Source organism: Paroedura picta, chromosome 11 (genome assembly GCF_049243985.1).
Source record: "Paroedura picta isolate Pp20150507F chromosome 11, Ppicta_v3.0, whole genome shotgun sequence".
Classification (NCBI taxonomy): Eukaryota; Metazoa; Chordata; class Lepidosauria; order Squamata; family Gekkonidae; genus Paroedura; species Paroedura picta.
In genome coordinates this window covers 40,305,392-40,328,120 of record NC_135379.1, presented here as the reverse complement: position 1 = coordinate 40,328,120, position 22,729 = coordinate 40,305,392, and the positions used below count along the sequence as shown (strand labels likewise).

Here is a 22,729-nt window from a genome sequence, read left to right as displayed (position 1 = left end):
TGTAACAGTGGGCTCACTGTTATAAAAACATTTTAAGGGCTAAGTGGGCAGTGAGTGGTCATGGCCTGTCAGAAGCAGGGCCCAATCGGAACGCGCAAAGCGCATTCTGATTGCGCCCTGCCTCAAACAGGTCATGCCCACTCAGGACTTTGGTCCACTCATTGGGCCAAAGTTCTGACAGGGCCCGCCCACCCAGTCCAGCCAGGGGCAATCTGGAAACATCGTTGCCAGTCTGCTCCTGACCACTGCAGGGAAAATCATACAATGCCTCAGATTCTGGCCTTCAAAGGAGCCGTTTTTTCCCTTCAGAGCTGATCATTGTAATCTAGAGATGAGCAGCTATCTAGATACTATGGTAGAGGCTAGCAGACTGCAGTTGGGAGGGAGTGGTGTGGGTGTGATGGTAGCGCAGTCAGGATGGAGGTATCAGTAATATAAATATTCAGATCCCTATTTATTGGGAAAGCTGGGATAGATTCCCATGGACCTTTGGCATAAGAATAAGTGGGCATCTTTGTTCCAGAGCACAGTCAATCAGTGAGAACATCAGTGCATCACAATATCATGAACACATGAAGCTGCCTTCTACTGAGTCAGACCCTGGGTCCATCAAGGTCAGTATTGTCAACTCAGGCTGGCAGCTGCTCTCCAGGATCTCAGGCAGATTATCTCCTGCTGCTTTCTAAAAAGAAAACAGGGGCCAGGAGGGACATAATCCCGCACCAGTAGGCACAACTAGCGCACCATTCGTTTCACCAATCCTTATGAGTACACTGAGCACAGCTATTTCAGGGCTGAGAGTCACTGGTTGCTGGGCTGATTACAGCTGGTTATGGACACGGATTGCAAAGTACATAGACGTCAGTTGAGGTCAGGATCATCCCTTTTAGCTAACATGGGGCTACCAAGGGCCAAAGTACACAGTGTGTTTTTCAATGAGTCAGGCCTGGATTTCCTGGATACAACTCATTTTCTCTGCAGCAGCATAACACCTGTGAGCTAGGTCCTTTTTAAAGCCTAAAAGAGCATGGATTGGTTTGGGATTGTGATGTGGGGGAAAGAAGGGCTCTTACTCCCCCTCCCCAGGCCTTCCCCACTGGGGACCATTTGGGCCTGAGAAAAAGGTGTGTGCAGGGGAATGTCTTCTACACCACAGTCCCAAACTAGGCTCCCACAGGCATGAAGAATAATGTTCCCTGTAGCTACGTAGCCTGGTCATAATATCAAGGCAAATAATGGAATGCGGGTATGTTGTTTTTGTGGAAGCAGCTCATGATGGCAGGCCATTTCACAGTTTCAGTGTGGGCAGTCAAGATTTTGTAGATGTGTATCAATGAATATAAGAACTAAGGCAAATATCTAGTTCTCAGAGAATAAAAAGCAATTTGGGGTCACATATATAATTGTCATGAGTTTATTATAGCAATACTACCTTACACTATAGCTTCTCCATATTATCATATTCGTCCCCCCACCCCGTGCTGTTTCTCGGCAACTCCTCATAGATGTCTATACAAAACAAACAAGAAAATCGTCTATATGGGAAGTTGGGCATTTTGTGTTGTTTCAGTCTTCTTAAAAGACTCCATCCAGCCACCTCATTCTCAGGGTTAGTTATCTTAAAGATATGAAAGCTTGGAGAGAAGCATCCATAAAAATTAAGATTCCCCCCTCTGGAATATTTTGGGGAACTGCTATGGAAAACAACAACCCCCAACAAAGCTGTTATGCAATATTTTCTCATGAAATGCTTGTTAATAGAAGGTTTTACTTCCTGAAAATGTGAAACATGAACATTTTTGTAAGGTAATCTACATTAGATAATGACACTATAGATTATACAATGTATTCTCAAGGACATATTTATTACTTAAATAAAGGATTAAAGGAGCACAAGGCTGGAGAGGGGTTTATTTCCTGCCGTTTATTTCCTCTGCAGCCAAAGCAAATGGGGGGGGGGGGGATGGTGCACGAGGCTGCTTGTTTATTGGTCTTTTCCTGAATTAGTGGAGGGGGGGAAACAAGGGGGGGACATAATCCAAAATGTAAATATCAGCACATAGAAGTGTGGACTTTTGGACAAGAGCACAATCACATAAAAAATGAGGGGAAAAAAAATCTTGCAAGGGAATGGCAACCGGGAACCAGTTTTTCTGCAGTATTTGAACTGATGCCCTGACCAATTAGCAACTGACTACCGCACTATGTCAGCGTTTGAGGCACGGAGGAGGGGGAGGAAGTTAATTTGGCAAAACGCAGAGCTACACTTAATACTGTAGCTTTCAGAGTGGTTTTCTCAAATCTAGTGAATTATATCTGCTCCTGGATATTGTGGGGGAAAGGTAGTGTCACTGCGGATCAATCAAACATGTTGCCCCGGGAACATTTAAAGTGCTAAATATCATAATGGAAGTCGAATAAGGTTTAGATAAGTTTTTTTTTTTTAATTCGGGGCCACCGGGGATAAAACGCCTAATGATTCTGCCTAGGAGTACCCAACATGGTGCCAGTAAACACAATGACCTTTGCCAGTGTCTTTTCTGAAGCCTTCCAAGTGTGTTTAGAAAATGGGTGGGCTCAGATGGGGCTTTTTCTCAGCAAGGCATCTGCTTAGCTGCACAGACATGTAAAAATATCCCTTTGGCTGCAGCTACCACCACAGCACAAGGATCTTCACTCTGTGACTGAAATTAAACTGTGGCATCCATATTGGACAGATATTCTATGGCTGGGCATACCATGATGTATCAGAATTGTATTATTTATTTATTTATTATTGGACTTGTAGACCACCCCTCTTTGATGACAGTCTCAGGGCAGTTCTCAACAAATAAAATTGCAAACATGCCTCGATGCCCACAACAGGGGACCCCTGTTCTAGATAAAAGCTGACATGTTTACCAAACAAAAAATGTTAGGTTTATTTACATATACAAAGAATATAGAATTGCTGTCACAGTATTAGTAAACTAGCTTCTAGCTTCTCTGGCTGTGCAATTCTAAGTTGAACTATGCCTTTAAGCCCACTGACTTTAATATGCTTAGAAGGGTGCAACTCTGCTTAGGAGGGCATGAAGCATGGGACTCCTGCCCAATAGCAGGTATTGAAAGGAATACTTTATTTTTCTAACGTATGTTTTGTAGGTACAGAGTTCCTCCAACAAATGAAATCTCTGCATGATAATCAATGGCCCAGAATATATACCAAAAGGTTCCACTGCATGGCTAGTCAATGAGAACAGCAGGAAAATATAGTGCAGTTGTCATAGTAGAATGGGTGCATTGCATTCACTGGACAAAGAACATTACAGGGATCTGGTGCATGGTAGTGCTCAAAAGGTTAGAAGCCATTGAACACTGACCATTGTGAACCTTTTGCAGAATGTAATTATTGTACAGCTGAGTGACGATAGTTTCCAATGGGTTGGATCCAACCAATGTTTCCACTGGTGAAAAAAGGAAGGACCATGCTGGGATCATGGAAACAGCAGCAGAAAAAAGTACCTGTCCTAGGCTATAACAAACAGTTATACAATTTAACAATGAATGTAAATGGAAATAAGTCTTTTTAATAGTATTCAAACATCCAAAACAGACTCTAGATTTGTACAGTTTTCAAATCTTGAGTCCATTTTGGTTGTTGGACCAACAGTTAAACTGTATAACTGTTTGTTATAGCCTAGGATAGGTTCTTCTTCTTTTCTGCTGCTATATTCATTTTGAACTGTCCTCTTCTCATGAGGATCATGGAAACTGCATAGGGGGAACAGCCATGTGTAAGGGGGGTTGTAGTAAAGAGTGAGATTAGGGGCGACCGAGTGATGAAGCTGGTGGGATCCAAGCCATTGGTTGTGGGCATTGAGCCCAGTCCAGCTGGGCACCAAACATGCTATAGATATGGGGAATTACACAGGCAAATGGGCAGTTTGCACACCCTCCCCCCGTTTGAGCCAGTCACCAGAAAGAATTTGTTTTTGGGGACGTGTTCTCCCTGATCCCTTGAATAAGCAGTATTAAAATCTTAAGCCATTGACATCAATGTGTTTTGGGAACAACTGATACTAGAGGCTAAGTTGCAGAGTTGTTCGTGGGCATGAAAAATATCCCTGTCCCTGATTATGATGGAAGCTTTAGAATGGCTGACTCATATGATGTTCATAGGTTGTGTCTGCTTTCCCTACCTTGTTTTTCAATCAAATGTGACTTGTATGTTTGCTTCAATCCCACCATGCACCATGGTCAGTTTGGATTTGGTACTGCAGCAAGCACAGAGAAGAAACTTCAGCATCTCCTCTTTGGCTGCTTTCCTTACCTGATGAAATAGCTTCAGGTGCTACTTGCTCTATTGGGGAAACATGTGTGGCTTTCCCTGACAGGGCAAATGGCAGCCTTTAGGAACAGTTCAGGTTATGTGTGGGTATGGGTGAACCTGCAAATAAGGTTTAACAGAAAGACCTGGCCCGGGGGGGGGAGCCAGGCAACCTGTGGATGCCTTACGAATTTGTCATACTGGATCACAACCAATCAATCAATATTTAGGCAGGCTTGTCTTCATTCTCTCCCTTTCACTCTTATATGTATGTGACACAGTGAGGTTGACAACAGTAAATAACACAGTGAGGTTGCATAACCTGATTAAAGAATAGATAATAGTTTATTCAGGAAATAATATACTTGATAGTGCAGAGGAGAGACATGTCTAGCTGAGAGAGATACCGGTGGGTATCTGATGGATTGGTGGGGGCAGTGGGGCACTATCAGCACAATGGCTCAGAAATGATGCCACACTAAGAATCATCGGAAACTCTACAGTAAAATCATCGAGTTTCAGGCAATTTCTGGAGTGATGGGGCATCACTTTTGGGTTCCCCCCATAATGGATCTGTTAAATTCTCAGGCATTTATTTCAAAACCTCAGTGAAGGTGACTTCTGGATGGTAGGAGTCAGGAATATTTGTTTTGCTATCCAGTTCAAGAGTATGGGACAAACAAGTTTGGAGTTGTGAATAATGTGAAAGTCTTAAAATATGCTGCCTTGATTCCAGAGGAGCACTGACAACTGGAAAGCCAGAGAGGCAAATTACGAACAGGACAAACTATCTGTAGGTGTCGCTTTAATATTGTTTAGCACTATAATGACAAAAAACAAACTCAAAACTAAAAAGCCTGGGCAGCCAGCATGATATCAGGCTGTGTAAGATTCCTGAATTAACCAGGAGGCTCTTGCGTTCAATCAAACACCATAACTATTAGGGATGCCAGCCTCCATGTGGGACACCACTGGATTCTCAACCTGGATCTGGCCACTCCGTCCCTCCTGGTGGCAAGGGGGCTGGGATGTGGTAACCTTAACAGATAGGAGTGGGAATTATACAAGATATTCGGTTTGTTTACGGGGCTTTGTACTAGAAAACTTCAAAATGGATTGTGCTCTTTTGGTCTATAAATATTTTGGGTCTCCTCTGCCATCATCAGGGAGGACATTTAGTAGAATGCTCCTAGGCAAAGTTATGTCATTTAATACATTAAACATGCTATGATTTTGTTGGTTGCTGTTTGCAGCTGCAATAATTTCCTGTCTAAGATTGTAAGAAGACTGTTCTGCATCGTTTTCATTTTACTATTTGAGTGACTTCTACGTTCAAGTAGGCAAGATGACGTAAAACTGAGTTCTGTGATGAAAGGATATCTTGATGCCCAGGACAATATGAAAGGTTTAGCAATTATTGCATGTTTTGCCGGCCATTGCATAACTTATGTGCACCTGATTTCCTTTCTTGTAAGATGCTGATGCTGTTTTGTCCATCCTTTGATTTTAGTTTTGCTTCTGGGAGATAAAACACAATAGTGACATATCAAAAAGCCAAGAGCACTTTCAAAATGCAGAAACATATCTTAGGAAAATAGAAATAACATTATTACAAGAACCGTATGTAAGGGGCGTATAAATATGCCCCTTTTTTCCTTTGTTGTGTGTTGCCATTTTCAGCCTTTACCCTTTGTCCTTAGCTGATCCCAGTTCCTGCATAATGTTATTTTTATGCAGCTTTATGCCTTGTTTCCCTATGCAGTTGACACAAAAACACTCTTTAAAACTGCACAAATATGCAACAAATGGCACAAAGAAAAAGAAAACTGAGTGACAATAAAGGTTCATAGGTTCAATTCACACCAGAAAAAACAGAGAACTGAAACAGGGATTTTCCAAACTTTTTCCAAGGCTCATTGGGGTTTCAGATCTGAAATGCAGAAAGCAAGTACAAGCCTACTAATGAATATAAACCATATTTTTATAAGGAAGGCCAAGTTGGGAATCTTAAGGACACCACCTTATATCTGTTTACCGTCACTCCCAATATTGTTCCCAGAGGACAAACAGAGGATACGGTTACTTACCTCCCCTTTATCCTGACTTCCTATGCCTTCTGGCACTCTGCTTTCCAGTCATCCACTATGATCGGAGCCACCAACTGTTTAAACTTGTCAAGGGGACAAGCCTTGGAGCAGCCTGGCAATGTGAGTGGAGCAGGGCCTTTAGTGATGTCCGTCAGGTAGTACATCTCAATGGTGTACTTGCTGATTTGATCGCATCCAAGAGAAGAAGAGAATTAGGTTATTACCTTCATTGAGTACTACCCAGATATGCAACAGGGGCCTTGTTAGCAACCCCACCCCCCAAAAAAACATATTCTGAAATTGTATTTATAGATATTATTTGCTTGGGAGAAATTACTTGGGGGCCATTTCCACACTAGCAATTAAGTTCAGATTTGCATTTTTAAAGGGTCGACTTTTCCCTCCAGTTCTCCATTTAAGTCCAGCTTTCCAGATATAGACCCGAATTGCACGCCGACTTACTGGTAACAGTGATTTCATCAGTGAAGACAGGATCTAATTTGGGGCTAGGCAATGGAGAAATGCATGCATTTGGATGTTTTCTTGTACGAGCTCCTTTCCTTTTTTCCTTGTCACTGTCCTCCATCCCCCTCCCTTCCTCTCCTTCCCTTCATCATGAAAATCTGACTTTAAAAAATAGGGTGATTATGTCACAACTCTGTTTCTAGCAATGAAAAAAATAGCATCAGTTTTCCATGTTGTACTGCAGCAGTGTTGTCCACACGAAGGGGGAAGCGATCGATGGCACAGAATGGTGGAATCAAGGGGAGCACCAAAAAGAAAGGTGCAAGCAGGCACCATATTGTGGGGAAAAAATTGGAAAGGGTAAGGGAGCAACCCCCTTCAAGGATCGCTGCCTTGTTGTGGCAAGAGGGCTTGCGTAGTTCAGTGAAGCTATGAGCTATACCGTGCAGGGCCACCCAAGACGGACAGGTCATAGCTGAGAGCTCTGACAAAAGGTGATCCACTGGAGAAGGAAATGGCAAACCACTCCAGTATCTTTGCCATGAAAACTCTATGGACAGTTCCAATAGGCATAACGATATGACGCTGGAAGCCGGGGAATGGTAGAGGACAGGAAGGCCTGGAGGACCATTGTCCATGGGGTCGCGATGGGTCGGACACGACTTCGCACATAACAACAACAAAGGGAGCAAAGCAAGATAGTAGATTGTCTCCAATGACTCAGATGTGAAAACATATTGTGGATTTCAGCCAGGGAAATGAGGGGAGGAAAGCCCAAATGCGGAAACCCTAGAGTCGACTCACAACAAGAGAGAAAAAAAGAATATGTCCAATGGCTTAATCAAATAATATTCTAAATAGAAGAGTTTGGTATCTTTTTGTTATAATTTTCACCTGGACTCAGCCAAGGCTTCTTCTTTCCCACCTCTTGTTGTGTTATTAGAGTCAACTCACAGCATCCAAAAGAAATCCTAAGTGAAGCTAAAACAAAGTATGTCTCCTAATGCAGAAACGGTCTCAGTCGTAAGCTTTGAGGGTGTGCAGATTGAGTTAGGGCCGAAGTACACGTTATGTTTTCCTGGTACTCATTCTTAAACTGTAGGGAAAGGCACAGAATACTCTGCATGCACCTCCAAACTTGGGTGAATTAGTTTGAGGAGGAGAAAGCAGTGTGGAGGAGACAGTTGCAGCCACTTCTACCTTCATGCCCTGGTGCATGTGGACCTCAACAACTTGATTTATGTCTGAGTCACAGGATATACAAGCCCCCCCTCTCCAAGCCTTGCAGTGCAAGTGTGTGCTCCCTCAGTGATATGCCAGAAGGCTAGAATTTTTAAAAATCACAACTGTTGTGGGAACTATGAATTAATCGCTTTCTTAATACATTTTGAACAGCCATCTTTCCATCTCAGCACAAAAGAAATGCAATGATCCTTGTTTCTGTCAGCAGCTGACAGATTGTTGGTCAAAGGTGGCCCTCGGACTAGTTTGAGAAAGCAAGTGAGTATAAAAAGGGATTCCCCGGGAAAGCCCGGTTGCATTTTGCGTCTGAGTGAATACTTGCCCATCCGCCTCCTTGTAGAGTTCAAAAAAGTGGCAGGCAGCATAAGGAGGTAGCTTTTTGTCGAATACATCTAGGGCTGATTGGAGAGCAATTATTGTGATATCATGCTGCAAAGAAGAATATGAAATTAAAGTGAAAGACTGTTTGTGTGTGTATATGGTCATGGTACCGTTTTTGTTTTCTCAAATCTCATTGGTTCAAAGGAGGTCATAACGGGCATTCTTTCTTACAATCTTTTTGATAAAAACGTTTTCTGCATATGTTATTTCATCGGTTGCACGTTCCTCCTGTGTCTTTGTTTCCTTTTACACATGCTCCCTCCAGTGGATGCTTTGAGTTTTTGAATGTGTTTTCAATGCACTTTGTGCTGCAAAAGCACATTGAAAGTGTATCATCCTACGTCTGCATAAAGCTTATAAAAAAACCCCCCAAGGAACAGGTAGGAACAATCAAAATGGACGCTAGAGGGAGCACAATATGTGTGTGTGGGACCCCCCCCCCCACTGTACCTAGTACGGACACACAACCAACAGAAATAACAAGTGGAAAAACTCAAGATTGCAGAACCAACCTAAGCTGTTCAGATTCCTGCTTAGGTCTACTCAAAGGAGCTTACTCCCAGAAAATGTTTCTCAGGTCTGCACTATCGACTGGGAATAAGGGGATCAGTCTTGCAAGAATACCTCAAGAATAAGGTAAAGGTAAAGGTATCCCCTGTGCAAACACCGGGTCATGTCTGACCCTTGGGGTGATAACCTCTAGCATTTTCATGGCAGATTCAATACAAGGTGGTTTGCCAGTGCCTTCCCCTGTCATTACCATTTTACCTCCCAGCAGCAAGCTGGGTACTCATTTTACCGACCTCGGAAGGATGGAAGGCTGAGTCAACCTTGAGCTCCCAGCCTCATGGGCAGAGCTTTCAGACTGCTTGTCCGCTGTCTTACCACTCTGTGCCACAAGAGGCTCTTACCTCAAGAATAATGGACCTGAAATGTGAAAAAATCTTTAACCATATAGTTTAAAGATATTTAAGATAGTTCTGTGTACTTTTCATGATCCAGAAATTAATGTGCAGTTGCCATATATTAGTGTTTTTTGTACATCTGTATGAACTTTCCAAACCAGCCACATGTATGTCTGCATATCCAAGTGGGGCAATGTGTGTACATTTTCATGTAAAACATATTCTACGTCCCTAACATTAAAAGACGAGGGGCTGTAGGTTCCCAACCTGCTTTCATTCGTATTAACAGTCTCTTACAGGCCTTGACTGGCACTAAACTCTCTCTATATCATGGGACTGCTCGCTGAGTACATAACATGTTCCGTGTTAACCACAGAAAAGAAAGCAAAAAGGCATTTCCCTCCAGTACTTACTGCTGAATACATCATCATTTTTCGGGGGTCAGAAGTGGTGGCAGCTTTTGTGATCTGGTTCAAAATCTCTTTCACAAGCAGACCTGGTTGGGCACGAGAAAGAAGACAAATGTCAGAGAGAGAAGCCAAGACACATTTCAAACTCTCTGCCGTTTCTCCTTTATTGGTTATGAGGGATTTATTTTTCAGCTAAGGATATCTGAAAAAACTTCATTTTTAATTCAAGGAAATACTGAATTCTAGCTAAGCACGCCTTTGGGAAAGGATGGACTATAAATGTAATAAATAATGGGTATTTCCAATAATAACCAATGTCATGCAGAATTGTATTAGTCATCGTAGGCCTCTGAATATAATTTTAGAGCCAATATATATAAGTAACTTATCAATAACTATAGCAAAAAGAGGCTTTATGCATTTGGTAAGACCACTCAGTTCTCACTCACATACAAGGACACAAGGCAGGACTCGTAGAATACGTGCCACAGGCCAATGGGAGACTTGCCTCCTTGCACTCGGGCTTTCTCTTCTCTCTTGTGGTCTCCAAAGACTGCCGTTACAGCTAATTCCAGCAGGGATTTCAGCTTGTCCATTGTTGCCTGGTCTGCCCAGCTTGGACCAGGATGGTTATAGATACTCTAGTGTTAAAAAAGCGAGCTTAGTGTGATCCATGTGGGAGCTGCTAGGCATGCAAATTATTCTTGTTGGAAGTTGTGCCTTGTGTGATGACTCTTGCCTCATCCTGCAGCAGGGGGAGATTCCTGACCATAGGGTCAGTGAGATTGATAGCAACACTGAGGGCATTTCCGCACATTGATAAAAATAACATTACACCAGCTGAATGGCGTAACGCTAAATATAATCACGCCTCCCAGCCCTTCCTCACCTTTTTGATGTCTTACTTTTCTCTGCCACCTTTTTGCGCTTCTCACCCTTCACATTGCTTGCTTGAAATGGTGGAAGAGAGCTACGCAGTTTATACGCGAATCTCTTCTGCCTGTCAATCAAGCCAGACAGCCAGTCCCCTTTCTTCATGCTTTAAAGGTCCCATGAGGTCTGCTAATTTTTTTTAAAAAAAATCATACTTCTGGGTTGCTATGCCTTGCTTGTCTTAAAATTATTTGTATCCATGTGACAAGTTCTATGAGCATTAGGCAGCCACACAGTGGTTGTGGAAGTGCTCCACCATAAGGACAGACTTACAGTTTGGGGAGTGGAAGTTAATGGAGGTCATTCCCTGGTGTGGTTGCCAGCCTCCAGGTGGTGGCTGGAAATCACCTAGGATTACAGCTGACTGTCAAGCAATAGAGGAAATGTGTCCCTAGAGAAAAGGTGGACTCTGGCATTATACGCTGCTCAAATCGCTTCCCTCCCCAAAACCTGCCATCCTCAGACTCCAGCTACAAGTTTCCCAACCCAGAGCAGCCTGCCCTATTCCCAGGCATGAAGCCCCATTACCTACTGGAGTTTCTCCTCTTCCTCTCCATTGCCTAATACCCTCCTACTGTGGAGACTGGCAGAGAAAGAGAAGGCAGAGCCAGCAAGCAAGAGAGGGTACCTCTTCTAATATTGCCACCCCTGTCTACCAGTCCAGTTTGCATGTACCTTCTCTCTCAGAGCCACCTGTGGGATACAGCAGGGTGTGGCGTGAATGTGCAAAACAGGAAACTATCCCTGTCTGCTGACTCTGCCAGAACTGGCATTGTGGTGGGTGTGGCCTTTCCTACTCCTGTTTTAGGGTTCCCTGGCTCACAAGGTACCCCATAAATTTACAACAAATCTGCTCCTCTCATCACTGAGGGGGAAACACATATTCCTAATCATTTTGTGATTATTATTTTTATTCCAAACGTAGCTTGTGAGGGCTGCTTTTTCAGTGGGAGAATGGCTGGAGAATTGGGACTGTTGGGTACTTTCTTCCTCTGCTTTTATTTTAAATTGAGAAAATATGTGGTTACTTAGTGGAGGCTAAAATCAGAGGAGGAGGAGGAGGAGAAGAGTTGGTTCTTATATGCCACTTTTCTCTACCTGAAGGAGTTTCAAAGTGGCTTACAATTGCCTTCCCTCTCCCCACAACAGGCACCCTGTGAGGTGGGTGAGGTTGAGAACATTACTGCTCGGTCAGGGCAGTTTTCTCAGTGCTGGGACAACCCAAGGTCATCCAGCTGGTTGCATGTATGGGAGTGCAGATTCAAACTTGGCTTGCCAGATTAGAAGTCCGCACTCATAACCACTACACCAAGGCATATTCCAGCAGGAAAAGGCAAGGAGAAAAAGGATTACAGAGCCCCTCTCTTCTCTCCCTCCAAAAAGCACCCCCAAAAGTTGGCTTGATGATGACAGTGAAACCTTTTAAAATAGTCATGGAACTAAACACGACTCCATCTTTGGCCTGGCCAAGGTAAAGAGCCAATATTCAGTCTCTCTTCCACGTGAATAGTTGTCATTCACCGTGAATTCTGGGATAGCAAGAGGTGATCTTTGAGCATGTGACATGGTCCTGATAAGGGCGTTTTCATGGAAGCTGGATATACTATACTGTAATAGCTAATTAATCCTACCTCAACAAGTAAGGTATCATATGCATTCCAAAGCTTGTGATTGTTCACATCCAGAAGAGTTTTCACATCATATCCTAGTTGAGGTGCTATTTGACCTAAGAGTGGCTGAAAGAGAAAAACAAAAGATCAATAGCCTGCAAATGCAAATCAACAAACAGAACATCCCTGCGTTGAGTGACATGACATGGATTACAATAAATGATAACAAATGCTTTCAATATTGGCATTTACTGGCAATTACAGAACATGCAAAGACCCACCAACTGCATGTGGCAAATAACCCTGTAGTTTATTCTTGTTTCTGTCATTACCATTTGGATTTTCTGCATTCTCGCTGCTTGTGTGTTCCTGTAGTTTTATTTGTTTTAATCTGCACATATTTTGCACCCTCTAGTGGTTGATTCTATTTTACATTGGTGTATGTCCAGCTTCATGCAATAAAATTGACTACTAGAGGGAGCTAAACACATACAGAACAGAAAATTTGACGCTATAGACATGCCCTTCTTTGCTTTGTTTGTATATTATAAAGACACTGGAAGGATATCTCTGGATGGTGCCAGCAGCAAATGCCCTGCCTGACAACAAACACTTTTCCACAACTGCCAGTAAAAAAGCTTCTCTTCAGAGCGAGTTGTCTAATATTTGTGGAATTTGTTATCATTTATGGTAGTGAAGTTTGACCTACCATCAGGACATCAGTACTAGCTCTTTGGAGTTTGAGATGAGTTTAAAGCTTAGCTACAAGCTTTCTCTTGCTCTAAATTCTGAGACAGGTTTTCTTTTCTGTGAATCCTCTAAGGCAGGGGTAGTCAACCTGTGGTCCTCCAGATGTTCATGGACTACAATTGCTGGCAAGGGTTCATGGGAATTGTAGTCCATGGACATCTGGAGGACCACAGGTTGACTACCCCTGCTCTAAGGCCTGGGGATGCGTGATCTGTGAACAAAGTCTTCCCTATAATCAGGGCTGTGAGAGGGTTCCTTTATCACATTGTCTTCCTTTGTGGGATGGTGGTTTAGGCCTAGCTGGTGGAAAGGTCTCTCCCACTCAGCTTAAGAGTTACCTGGTGATGTTCAGTAATGCCCATTGTGTTGTAATCTAAAAAGTCGTCTGCAAATGCTATATGTCTATGACTTCTCTCCAGTATGAGATACCTGGTGGATAACATTTCAGGCCTGTTGTTCTCAATAAATCCCAACAAGGACATCATGGTGCCACTCTACTGTATGCTGTTTTCAGAGAGAGCAAATAGGCAAGCATCCAAAGGGAACTCCTTTCCAGCGCTGACACTCACTAATAATCTCCAAAAGTATCAGTTCCTGAACTCGGTCTTCAGTGGCCACATTCTCAGTGGTTGAGATTAATTGCAGATGAAGCACAAGGTTCAGTTTCATAGTGCGTGTAGTGTGAAAAAATCCACTTTGGTCAGGCAAAGAAAATATTTGCACTACATGGCAGTCCAGCACAGACCTTCCCTTCAGTTAGGGATCAATAAAGCAGGTTTCTGTTGTTCAGGGGCCTTTGCTGTTACCTCACCACACAAGGAGGAAGAAACAATAGCAGCCTCAACCTCTCATGATATCTGTGGTCCATCACAAAACCATCCATCCTCCAGTCTCTTGGTTTTCAGTGAACAATCCAGTTCATTCCAATTTCATGTATTGGCACATATTGGTATTCACTAGGACAGGTTATGTAATATACTAGAGCCCTATTATATTACTTCATGGGCTGTTAACTCTTTTTAAAAGCCATTTACCCTGTACTTACCTGTTACCAAGTTTTGTTCTGTCTTACAAACAGTACATGGATTAGGAAGAACAACAGAAATGAAGTTGTCAATTGTTGGAATTGCAATCTGTAAGTAATCTGGTGAAGTCAACCTTTTAAGGTTGTTGTTCAGCTGCCAAACTGCACCTGTTTGGTCACTAGTGACACCAAGTGGTTCCTGCTGAAATTCCCTGGCATGCCCTTGGGATTTTCCACTCCACATAGCTGGAAGTTCCTTTGTTTAAGCTGGGCTCCTGCCCACTTCCTATTTACTCATGGAAGAGAAGGACTTCTGCCTGGCAAGAAGGAAAAGGAGCCTTCTTTAGTTGTCTGATCTCTCTCCAACTGGCATGTAGTCCTGCAGGCAGGCGAGCTAAAGGGCTTACAAAATGTTTTCCTTTGTAACAACTTTCTAAGCTTTTGTACTCTCCCTCATTGAGGAGACAGAAACAGATGTATATTTGCATATAAATGTTCCAGTAACAATAATTCCTTTTAAACCTCAAAGTGCCTAATCCACAAAGGTAACCAATAGCTGCATACTTTCAAAAACCCAGCGTAGATCTTCCCACAATCTTTTCCTGAATCTTCTAGGGTAGCGATCCCCAACCTGTGGGCTGCGGACCACATGTGGTCCTTCGACTAATTGGAGGTGGGCCCCAAAGGACGCCTTCTCCCCCCCCCCCGGCCCTTTACTTTATCCCCCCCCCCAGCCTTTTACAACACACTTCATTGTTGTGGCGTGTCTGTATCTTATTTTGAAGGGATGTTTAAACATTACCATAGCGATCAGAGAGCGCTAGGACAGTGGTTGAGAGTAGAGGAGTAAACTACCCCCCCCCCCACCGGGCCTCAGTAAAAGGCGTTGAGTGGTCCCCGGTGATAAAAAGGTTGGGGACCACTGTTCTAGGGTATGAAAATGTTACTCTTTAGCATCTGGCAAGCTACCAGTACCAGTAGCTCATGAAACTGGTGAAGGCCCCTGCACTATATTATTATTATTATATTATGAAACAACCTTGGGAAATTTTATTGAAGAAGAAACAGACTTATAATCTCTGATAGTGTAAAAGTAATTTCTAGAAAAGAAGTGAGGCTAGTTTTCAGGTCACCCACTGATAATGTGTTCTTTTTCTTACCATATAGTTTTTCAGTTTGAGCTTGAATGCACTTGAATCCAGGGTCTCCTTCAGAAGTTTAAGAAATCGTGGACATTCTAGGATAGGATAGCTTAATAGCTGAAACAAAAAATGATAAAAATGTTTTGATAAAAAAAGCTTCTGTTACTGTGCCCTGTCCCTAATCTATTCATGTTGTTTACAGCCACGTTGTTCCAAAAATAAAAGCAGGAAAATAAAAAAAACAATCTGTGCAGTGTCTGTGTTAGGATGAACCCAATGACATACGACACTGCGCAAGCCTTTAAGTTCTTCAGAAATCTTCATGAGAACGATTATGGTATAAGAATCAATCTGGTGTATTGGTTAAAGATAACTGGGTTTGTTGGTGTAGGGAGATCCCTAAAGGAGAAAGCCTCCCAGAACAGTGTTGCAACCCCCCGGATCTGAAGTCCATGAATGATGGAGGAACTTAGTACCTTGGGGGGGGGGGATCTTTTAAAGAGACTGTGTCACCTTCTGACACCCAGGTCTCAGTCACACATACCCTGCCTCCGCAGGGATCACCATCCTCCCAGAGCTGCCCGTTAAGCACTCGGCCAGCCTTGTGGACAGACTCTGGCTTGCCTCTGGGGAATGGTGCTGCTCTGCCGCCCAGCCTTACCCAGCAGCCGTGGTGGCCTAGCTGCTTCCACAGGCATTGCCCCTGTCTCCACCAGGGTGACACACTCAGCTGCCATGTGCCATGGCATGGCATGTCCATCAGCCTTTCCCTCACCCCGCCACCAGCATGAGCGGCTCCAGTGCCACATGACAGACTGCCTCCAGATGCCACTCCAGGTAGGCCTCCAACGGTCCCCTCCTTGCAGGCACTCTATTAGAGCCTTTTGCATTCCTGCATGCAATGGGCTTTCAGACTAGGTATTCTTACCTGATCATTTTTACGACTCAGCGTATGAACTGGAATAGGCTGCCAATTAATGCGGTGGTTCCATACTTGTTCACCCTTCGGAGGAAAGAGGCCAGCTAAGTTGGTTTGAGCGCTCATAATGGTTCGATCTGTGTCTGTGCTTAGGACATATATCTAGAAAGGCAAAACAGGAGTAGATCAGAGTAGTTCTCATGGGCGAGACACCAGACAGAATGCTGTATCTTTTCTTGGGATCCATTAATAAATGAGAGAGGTAGTGTCAGGTGTCCTTTCAAATCCCCTCTCTGATCCTCCTGCTCGTCTCCCCCCCTTTTTTCCTGTTCTCCCCTTCTCTGTGTGGGATCCGCTTAGAGATGTTAAAAACATAGTCGCCTTGATCACTGCCTTCCTTCCCCCCCTTTTCTTTCCTATTTCCAGGTGGTGGGATTCGGTGCTCCATTTTGAAATGTTAGAAGCAGGAGCAGACCGTCCAGCCTGCTGGCTCCAGCAGTTTCACACCCAGCTGGCTTCAAACACTTCCTCCCTGGAAAGGGTCTTTTCTGGCTCTCCTGTTGAGGGGTGGGGCAGGGTCTACTCATGTGCCTATAAAACCTGGGTCCGATCTAAGAGCAGTCTCTTAGTCAATTTTCCTGTATGACGTGTTTCCTTAGCTGAGTGATTGTCTGTGTGTCCAGTCTTCAATAAACCAACTTTATGGTGAAATGCTGGGTGTCGGTAGTCACTAGGCTTGGATATTGAGGAGGGGCCTGCAACTTCACTATCTTCTGAGGTTTGTGACAGGTAGTAGCTGAAGAACAAAGAATGTGGAGCTTCTGAAGTATGCCTGGCTGTAAGGATCGAGATAGACCAGTCTTTTTCAACCTTTTGGAAGGTGGAAATATTTGACCCTGAAATATTTGACCCTGAAATATTTTTCATACTTTGAGGATCTCCGGAACTGGCCAAAGCTTGGCCTAGTCCATTATCATGGAATATAGGGGAAAGGCCGTGGATTCATCAAGGAGTTCTTACGGAACCCTGAGATAGACAAATGGGGGACAGAAGGGTTTTTCTCATATCCCGTCTCCCAATCTGCTCTAGAAAGGAGGCTACATGGCATAAATCTTTTGGCACAGCTCTTAGCCGCCCCGCCCCCGATTCCTGGTTTCTCTTTCATCCTGCTGTTTAAGGCTGGCTAGTCTGCACCTCCATTCCCCCCCCCCCACTGGGAGTTCCATCTTAGTGTCCTTGATTTGTAAGGAGAACTGACTGGAGCCAGCTGTGTGCAGTCTAATGCCTGGCAACAGAGATTAGGTTCGCACCTGCTGGATTAAAAGCCTCTTGGTGTGAACCAGTTTTCCCGCCTGAACCTCTGCTCTATATAAGGTTAGAGAGATCACAGCTCTCGGTCTCTGTCAACACTTCTGTTCCTGTACCTGTGAATTCTGATGTGCTCTGCTGTCCTTTTCAAAAAAGACTGATTGCCTTTTCACTCTATGGAGTTGTGCTGGATTTTGTCTACAAGAGGGCCTCTGAGTATGAGCTTAATGAATAGTAGGTGCGAACAGCCTGGTCTCAGCCCACAAAGGGCTTTCACGGTGGTAGCCAACCATTGGAATTGTCCCTCAAAGCTAAACACCAACTGGTTTAGAGTCTTTAGCTCTGGTAAGATCCACCCCCCCCCCCCCAGGAATTTACACCAGTCACTAAGCAATCCCACCATCTTGTCTTTGCACACCAGGATCTTCTGTCTTTGCACACTTCAGGATCTAACTGGTCACCAGTTAGTCCCCACTGGCACAGATGTTGCATGTTGCATATTTATCTGTCTGGGAGGCTGGAGTGTTTCATGTAGGCATCTTACCTTTGTTAGCAATATTAATAGAGGTGTTGTTGCTGGGTGAACAGTTCTTTTACTCACCTCCTTTCTTTTGTATTGACGGCTTAAAAAGTTTTTGTATTTCTTCCTCAAGTATCGCCCGAGTTTGTGCTGCTGCTTCATTCCTTGCTGTGTAAGAGTGCAATAATACCACGGGTTAGGACAACAATCCATTGCAGAGTAGGGAAAGTATTTTGCATATTTTATGAGAACAATGTCAACTGCAAAGCAGTAAGAAAGTAGAGGTCATTATTTCTGACTGTTTGTTTGACCACTGGTGGTAAGAAAGTGCCTCGAGCCAGCATACTATAGTCTTTAGAGTGCTGGACTTGTATATGGGGGACTGAGATTTCCTCTGCTGTGAAGGATCGCTGAGTAACATTTGGCCAGTCATATGCTTTCAACCTAACCTACCTCACAGGGTTGTCGTGAATATAATATGAGGGAAGGGAAAACAACACAAGCCTCTGTGAGTTCCCATTGGAGAGAAGGGCATGGTACAAATTAAATTAAATTATTTTTAAAAGCATATGGAGAATTGAAGTCTAGATTTTGGCTCATCTTCCATGTTGGCCACAAGAAAAATTGGACTGTTATTCCCAACAATGTAAGATGGGTGCTGTAGCAAGCACAGGAATTGGATGACACTGAGAAGATTTGAATTTATACCCCACTTTTCAGTATCCAAAGGAGTCTCAAAATAGCTTACAACTGCCTACTGATCCTCTCCCCACAACAGACACCCTATGAGGTGGGTGGGGCTGGGAGAGGCTTTGAGGGAACTGTGACTGGCCCAAGGTTACATGTGGAGGAGTGAGGAATCAATTCTGGTTCTCCAGATTACAGGCTGCTGCTTTTACCAAACTCCACCACACTGGCTTGCTGGATTAAATCTTGCAGTCCTGACTACAATTCGTTATTAAAATAACCCTATAGCAGCAAAATGGAGTTCAAACACAGCTAAACTGCAGTATATAAATCGTAGAAGAGGGTTAGAGCTGCTTTTTAAGAGAGAAAAAAGAGAGAAATATTCTAAGAAAATGGTGTTGGCGTCCTCTTGCCCCGAAACACTGGCAGCCTAGAATATGGGGAGATGAGATCCCTAAAGGATTGGAGATGCCCCCAAGAACTCACTGGGACTTCCTGGGTAGAAAGATTTTCTGCTGATAGCCTCCGCAATCGACCCCTGCCAGGCTCCTGTGATTGCACTACAGTCCACTCTTTTTGCAGAAAAAAGAGGGAAAAAATCAGCTTAAAAAAAAAAGTTAAGTAGGAATGTAGAGATTAATTCCCAGGAATGGCAACATGACCTAATGCTCTCTTGACTCTGCTGTAACTAAACTGGCATGGCCATTAGTGGAGCCTCAACAATAGCATAATGGGATGCCAACAACTTTAAGGTGAATAAAATATATTCTGTGACTTTCGAGAGCAAACATCAAACCTTGGTGAGTTGTCCATATCCTTGTGGCCAAAGGACTTCTGGATAGATGTTCTTGGGATAAGACGAAACAGGAGTTCTGTCGCCATGTCGGTAAACCTGGTTGAATGGATTGAAGACTGAATTAGCTTTCAGAAACTAAATTAATATAAAATTCAACAGTACCATGGACTTAATATCCCTGCTGGATAAATTGCATGCTGTCCCTTTAAATGTTAAAGAATTCCACGTGGCCACTGTAATCCTTGTTTCTCCACCATTCCCAGGGGCTGGGGGGATGTGGGTGTAAGTTATACCCCCTCAAACTTCCAGGGTAGCTCAGGGAGGGTCTTCCCTAACTCCCCTCCAGGTTTAAGAAAATTGGACCAGGTGATCCAATGCTAGGGGCTTCGAAATAGGATGCCCCATCTCTCCCATTATATCCAATGGGAGATTCTGTCACTGCTGCCCAGCCCCTGGGAAAGGCAGGGAAGAAGGAATTCCAATGGAAGTCAATGCTGCCATTGACTTTCATTGGCACTGAAGCACTTTGGCTGAGGCCAAAGTGGTCCGAAGCAGCCTCAGCCAAAGCTGAGGTGGTCCAAGGCGGCCTCAGCCAAAGCCGAAGTGGTCCAAATCAGGACTGCTTCGCACATCTCTATTCTGGAGTTTAAAAACGAATTGTTACCATCACTCATAAGAAGTCCCATAGCTTTTAGAGTTTCATTGGAGTATATTGTATTCATACAATACCAATCCCAATATATAAAAATCAGTAAAAATTTTGCCATTGGCTTTGCTTGGGGATGATGGCCAGACAAAGATAGTGTTGTGTTTTAACTATTGAAGCTTGTTACATGGTTAACATTTAGATATTTGTCCCATAAAGGAGAACTGCAGCCTGTTGCTACCTTGACCTGGATATCCCAGGCTGATTGGATCTTGTGACGATATTGGCTGCTAAGTGGAATCAGCCCTGGTTAGTATTTGGATGGGAGACCACCTAGGGTTGCTCCGCAGAGGGAAGCAATGGCAGATCTTCTCCAAATGTCTCTTGCTTTGGAAGCCATATGGAATTGCCATAGGTTGGGTGTGACTCGATGGCAAAAAATGAGAAAAGTCTGTTGTTGGGCAGGCTAAAACCCTTGATAATGAAATGAGAAGAGCAGAGTAGGAGAAAAAGGACGAAGGAGAAAGTACAACAGGGACTGTAAAGGGGATGAGAGTTGTAACAAGGAAAGAAGAATAAAAAATTTGTGTTAAGAATCCTGCCTTGTGTTGACTCTTGAAGTTTGAAGTCCTCTCCACTCTACTTTTTTCCTCTTCTTCTCTTGCCCTCACTGTCCTTCGAAATTTTGTTGTTTTACAGTTAGGGTTGCCAGCTCTGTTTCGGGAAATTTCTAGAGATCCTGGGGTACAGTTGGGGGGGGGGGTGGAAAGGGGAAGGACCTCAGCAGCATATAATGCCATATAGCCCATCTTCTAAAGCAGCCATTTTCTCCAACCTGGTGACCATTTGTAATACCAGGAGATCTCCAGCCACCACTACATGGACACTAGCAGCTCTTTTGAATGCAATCCTATGAACAATTAGTCTGCTGACAGTGGATGGATAGGATTGCACTATGAATAATTGCTCAGTTATTTTGCAAGGGAAGGATACCATAAAAGGAAACACATCTTTCCCCTCTGGTGGGTAAACAGAACTGAATGGTTTATTGTGCAGAAAGAATAACTTGCAGCTTTAGGCATCTAGCAGGGTCATTGTCAGTAATGCCACAAAGGAGCCTCATACTTACCACTGTTACAAACTTCAGTTCCCTCCCTGCACCTGTGGCTCTTTGAAGGAGCAGAATGGAGCAGAGGCTGAGAAAGGAGAGACCCCAGCCACTGAGGCTGTGCCCCAGGTATGGCATGGACAGGAGCATCCTGATGGCAGGAGAAAAACTCTTCTAGGGAAAAGTAGCCTTTGAGGAGCACCTTTATAAAGAACAGACACAGGGGGTGGAGACTCCCTGCTGCTCCCATCGGCCCAGCCTCCTTCTGCTCATATTTTATATGATGGGCAATCCACGTGACATTTCAGCATACATTTCAGCCCAAGTCTCATAATCATATGTCCTGTTGACCTCCCGGGGCTACTGCTGACTCCTGAGAGTTGGTTCTGTGCTTTTGGGGAAGTACTAACATATTCAGAGCCTGCTTAGAATATCATGGAATTGCCACGGATTTTTTCTCAGCCAACTCTAACTTTGGTATTCTACATCTAGTGTCCCAAATGGTTGAAGGGAAAGATTTGGGAACAGGATTTGTTGGCAGAGTTTAAATTCGCATAGAAGCTGAGCATCGGCTGGTTAAAGAATAAATAGCTTTATTGAGAAGAGAAACAAATTTGGGGGGGGGGAGAGAAAGAGAGAGAGAGAGAGAGAGGTTTCTGACTGAGCTAATCTGAACACAGGAGGAGATTATTTTGAAAATACTAGGAAGTTCTTATCTAAATATGCAGATTACATATCCCCAATGCCTGCTACAGAGTAATACCCTTTTGAATCATGTACACTACAGATCTTGCGTATTCCAAAAATATTTACCTGTTACCTGAAAAGCATCTCAGGAGACACCTGTTAAGTGGAGGATAGCTTGCGAGAGGTCAGGTAAGCTTAGTGTAGTATCGAATTGCCTTTTTTTACCAGGTAATTCTCCCCTTAGAGCCTCTTGTGGCGCAGAGTGGTAAAGCAGCCATCTGAAAGCTTTGCCCATGAGGCTGGGAGTTCAATCCCAGCAGCCGACTCAAGGTTGACTCAGCCTTCCATCCTTCCGAGGTTGGTAAAATGAGTACCCAGATTGCTAGGGGGTAAAATGGTAATGACTGGGGAAGGCACTGGCAAACCACCCCGTATTGAGTCTGCCATGAAAACGCTAGAGGGTGTCACCTCAAGGGTCAGACATGACTCAGTGCTTGCACAGGGGATACCTTTACCTTTACCTTTCATTCTCCCCTTAAGAACTCATGGTAGAGAATAGACAGTGTAATATAATATTTAATAACCATAAAGTACAATAAGATAGACATAGACCAACATATAACAGACACACGAAAACATTAACAGAGATGGGAAATAAGGAGGGGAAATTAGAGTCTGGGAAAGCAAGTCAATGGAAATTTACCAATCCAGGTGAGGTAGGAAAGGAGAGCAGGATGACACAATGACCAGCTAAGTGAAGGGCAATCTAGATGGATATGGGGTTCCAGAGTGGCAAGTTC

At 43.8% G+C, this 22,729-nt stretch overlaps 1 protein-coding gene across 1 annotated transcript; it reads right to left on the bottom strand.

The window, feature by feature from the left end:
- Window positions 1-6,416: 6,416 nt before the first annotated feature.
- Window positions 6,417-21,392, bottom strand: LOC143820832 (prostatic acid phosphatase-like). The gene is made up of 10 exons (XM_077304135.1): window positions 21,264-21,392; window positions 19,489-19,584; window positions 18,087-18,173; window positions 16,187-16,339; window positions 15,277-15,375; window positions 12,364-12,468; window positions 10,308-10,440; window positions 9,803-9,885; window positions 8,422-8,532; window positions 6,417-6,572 (listed from the first exon to the last, which is right to left on the bottom strand). The coding sequence occupies exons 1-10, from the start codon at window positions 21,390-21,392 to the stop codon at window positions 6,417-6,419; spliced, it is 1,152 nt and encodes a 383-aa protein (XP_077160250.1).
- Between the last annotated feature and the right edge of the window lie 1,337 nt (window positions 21,393-22,729).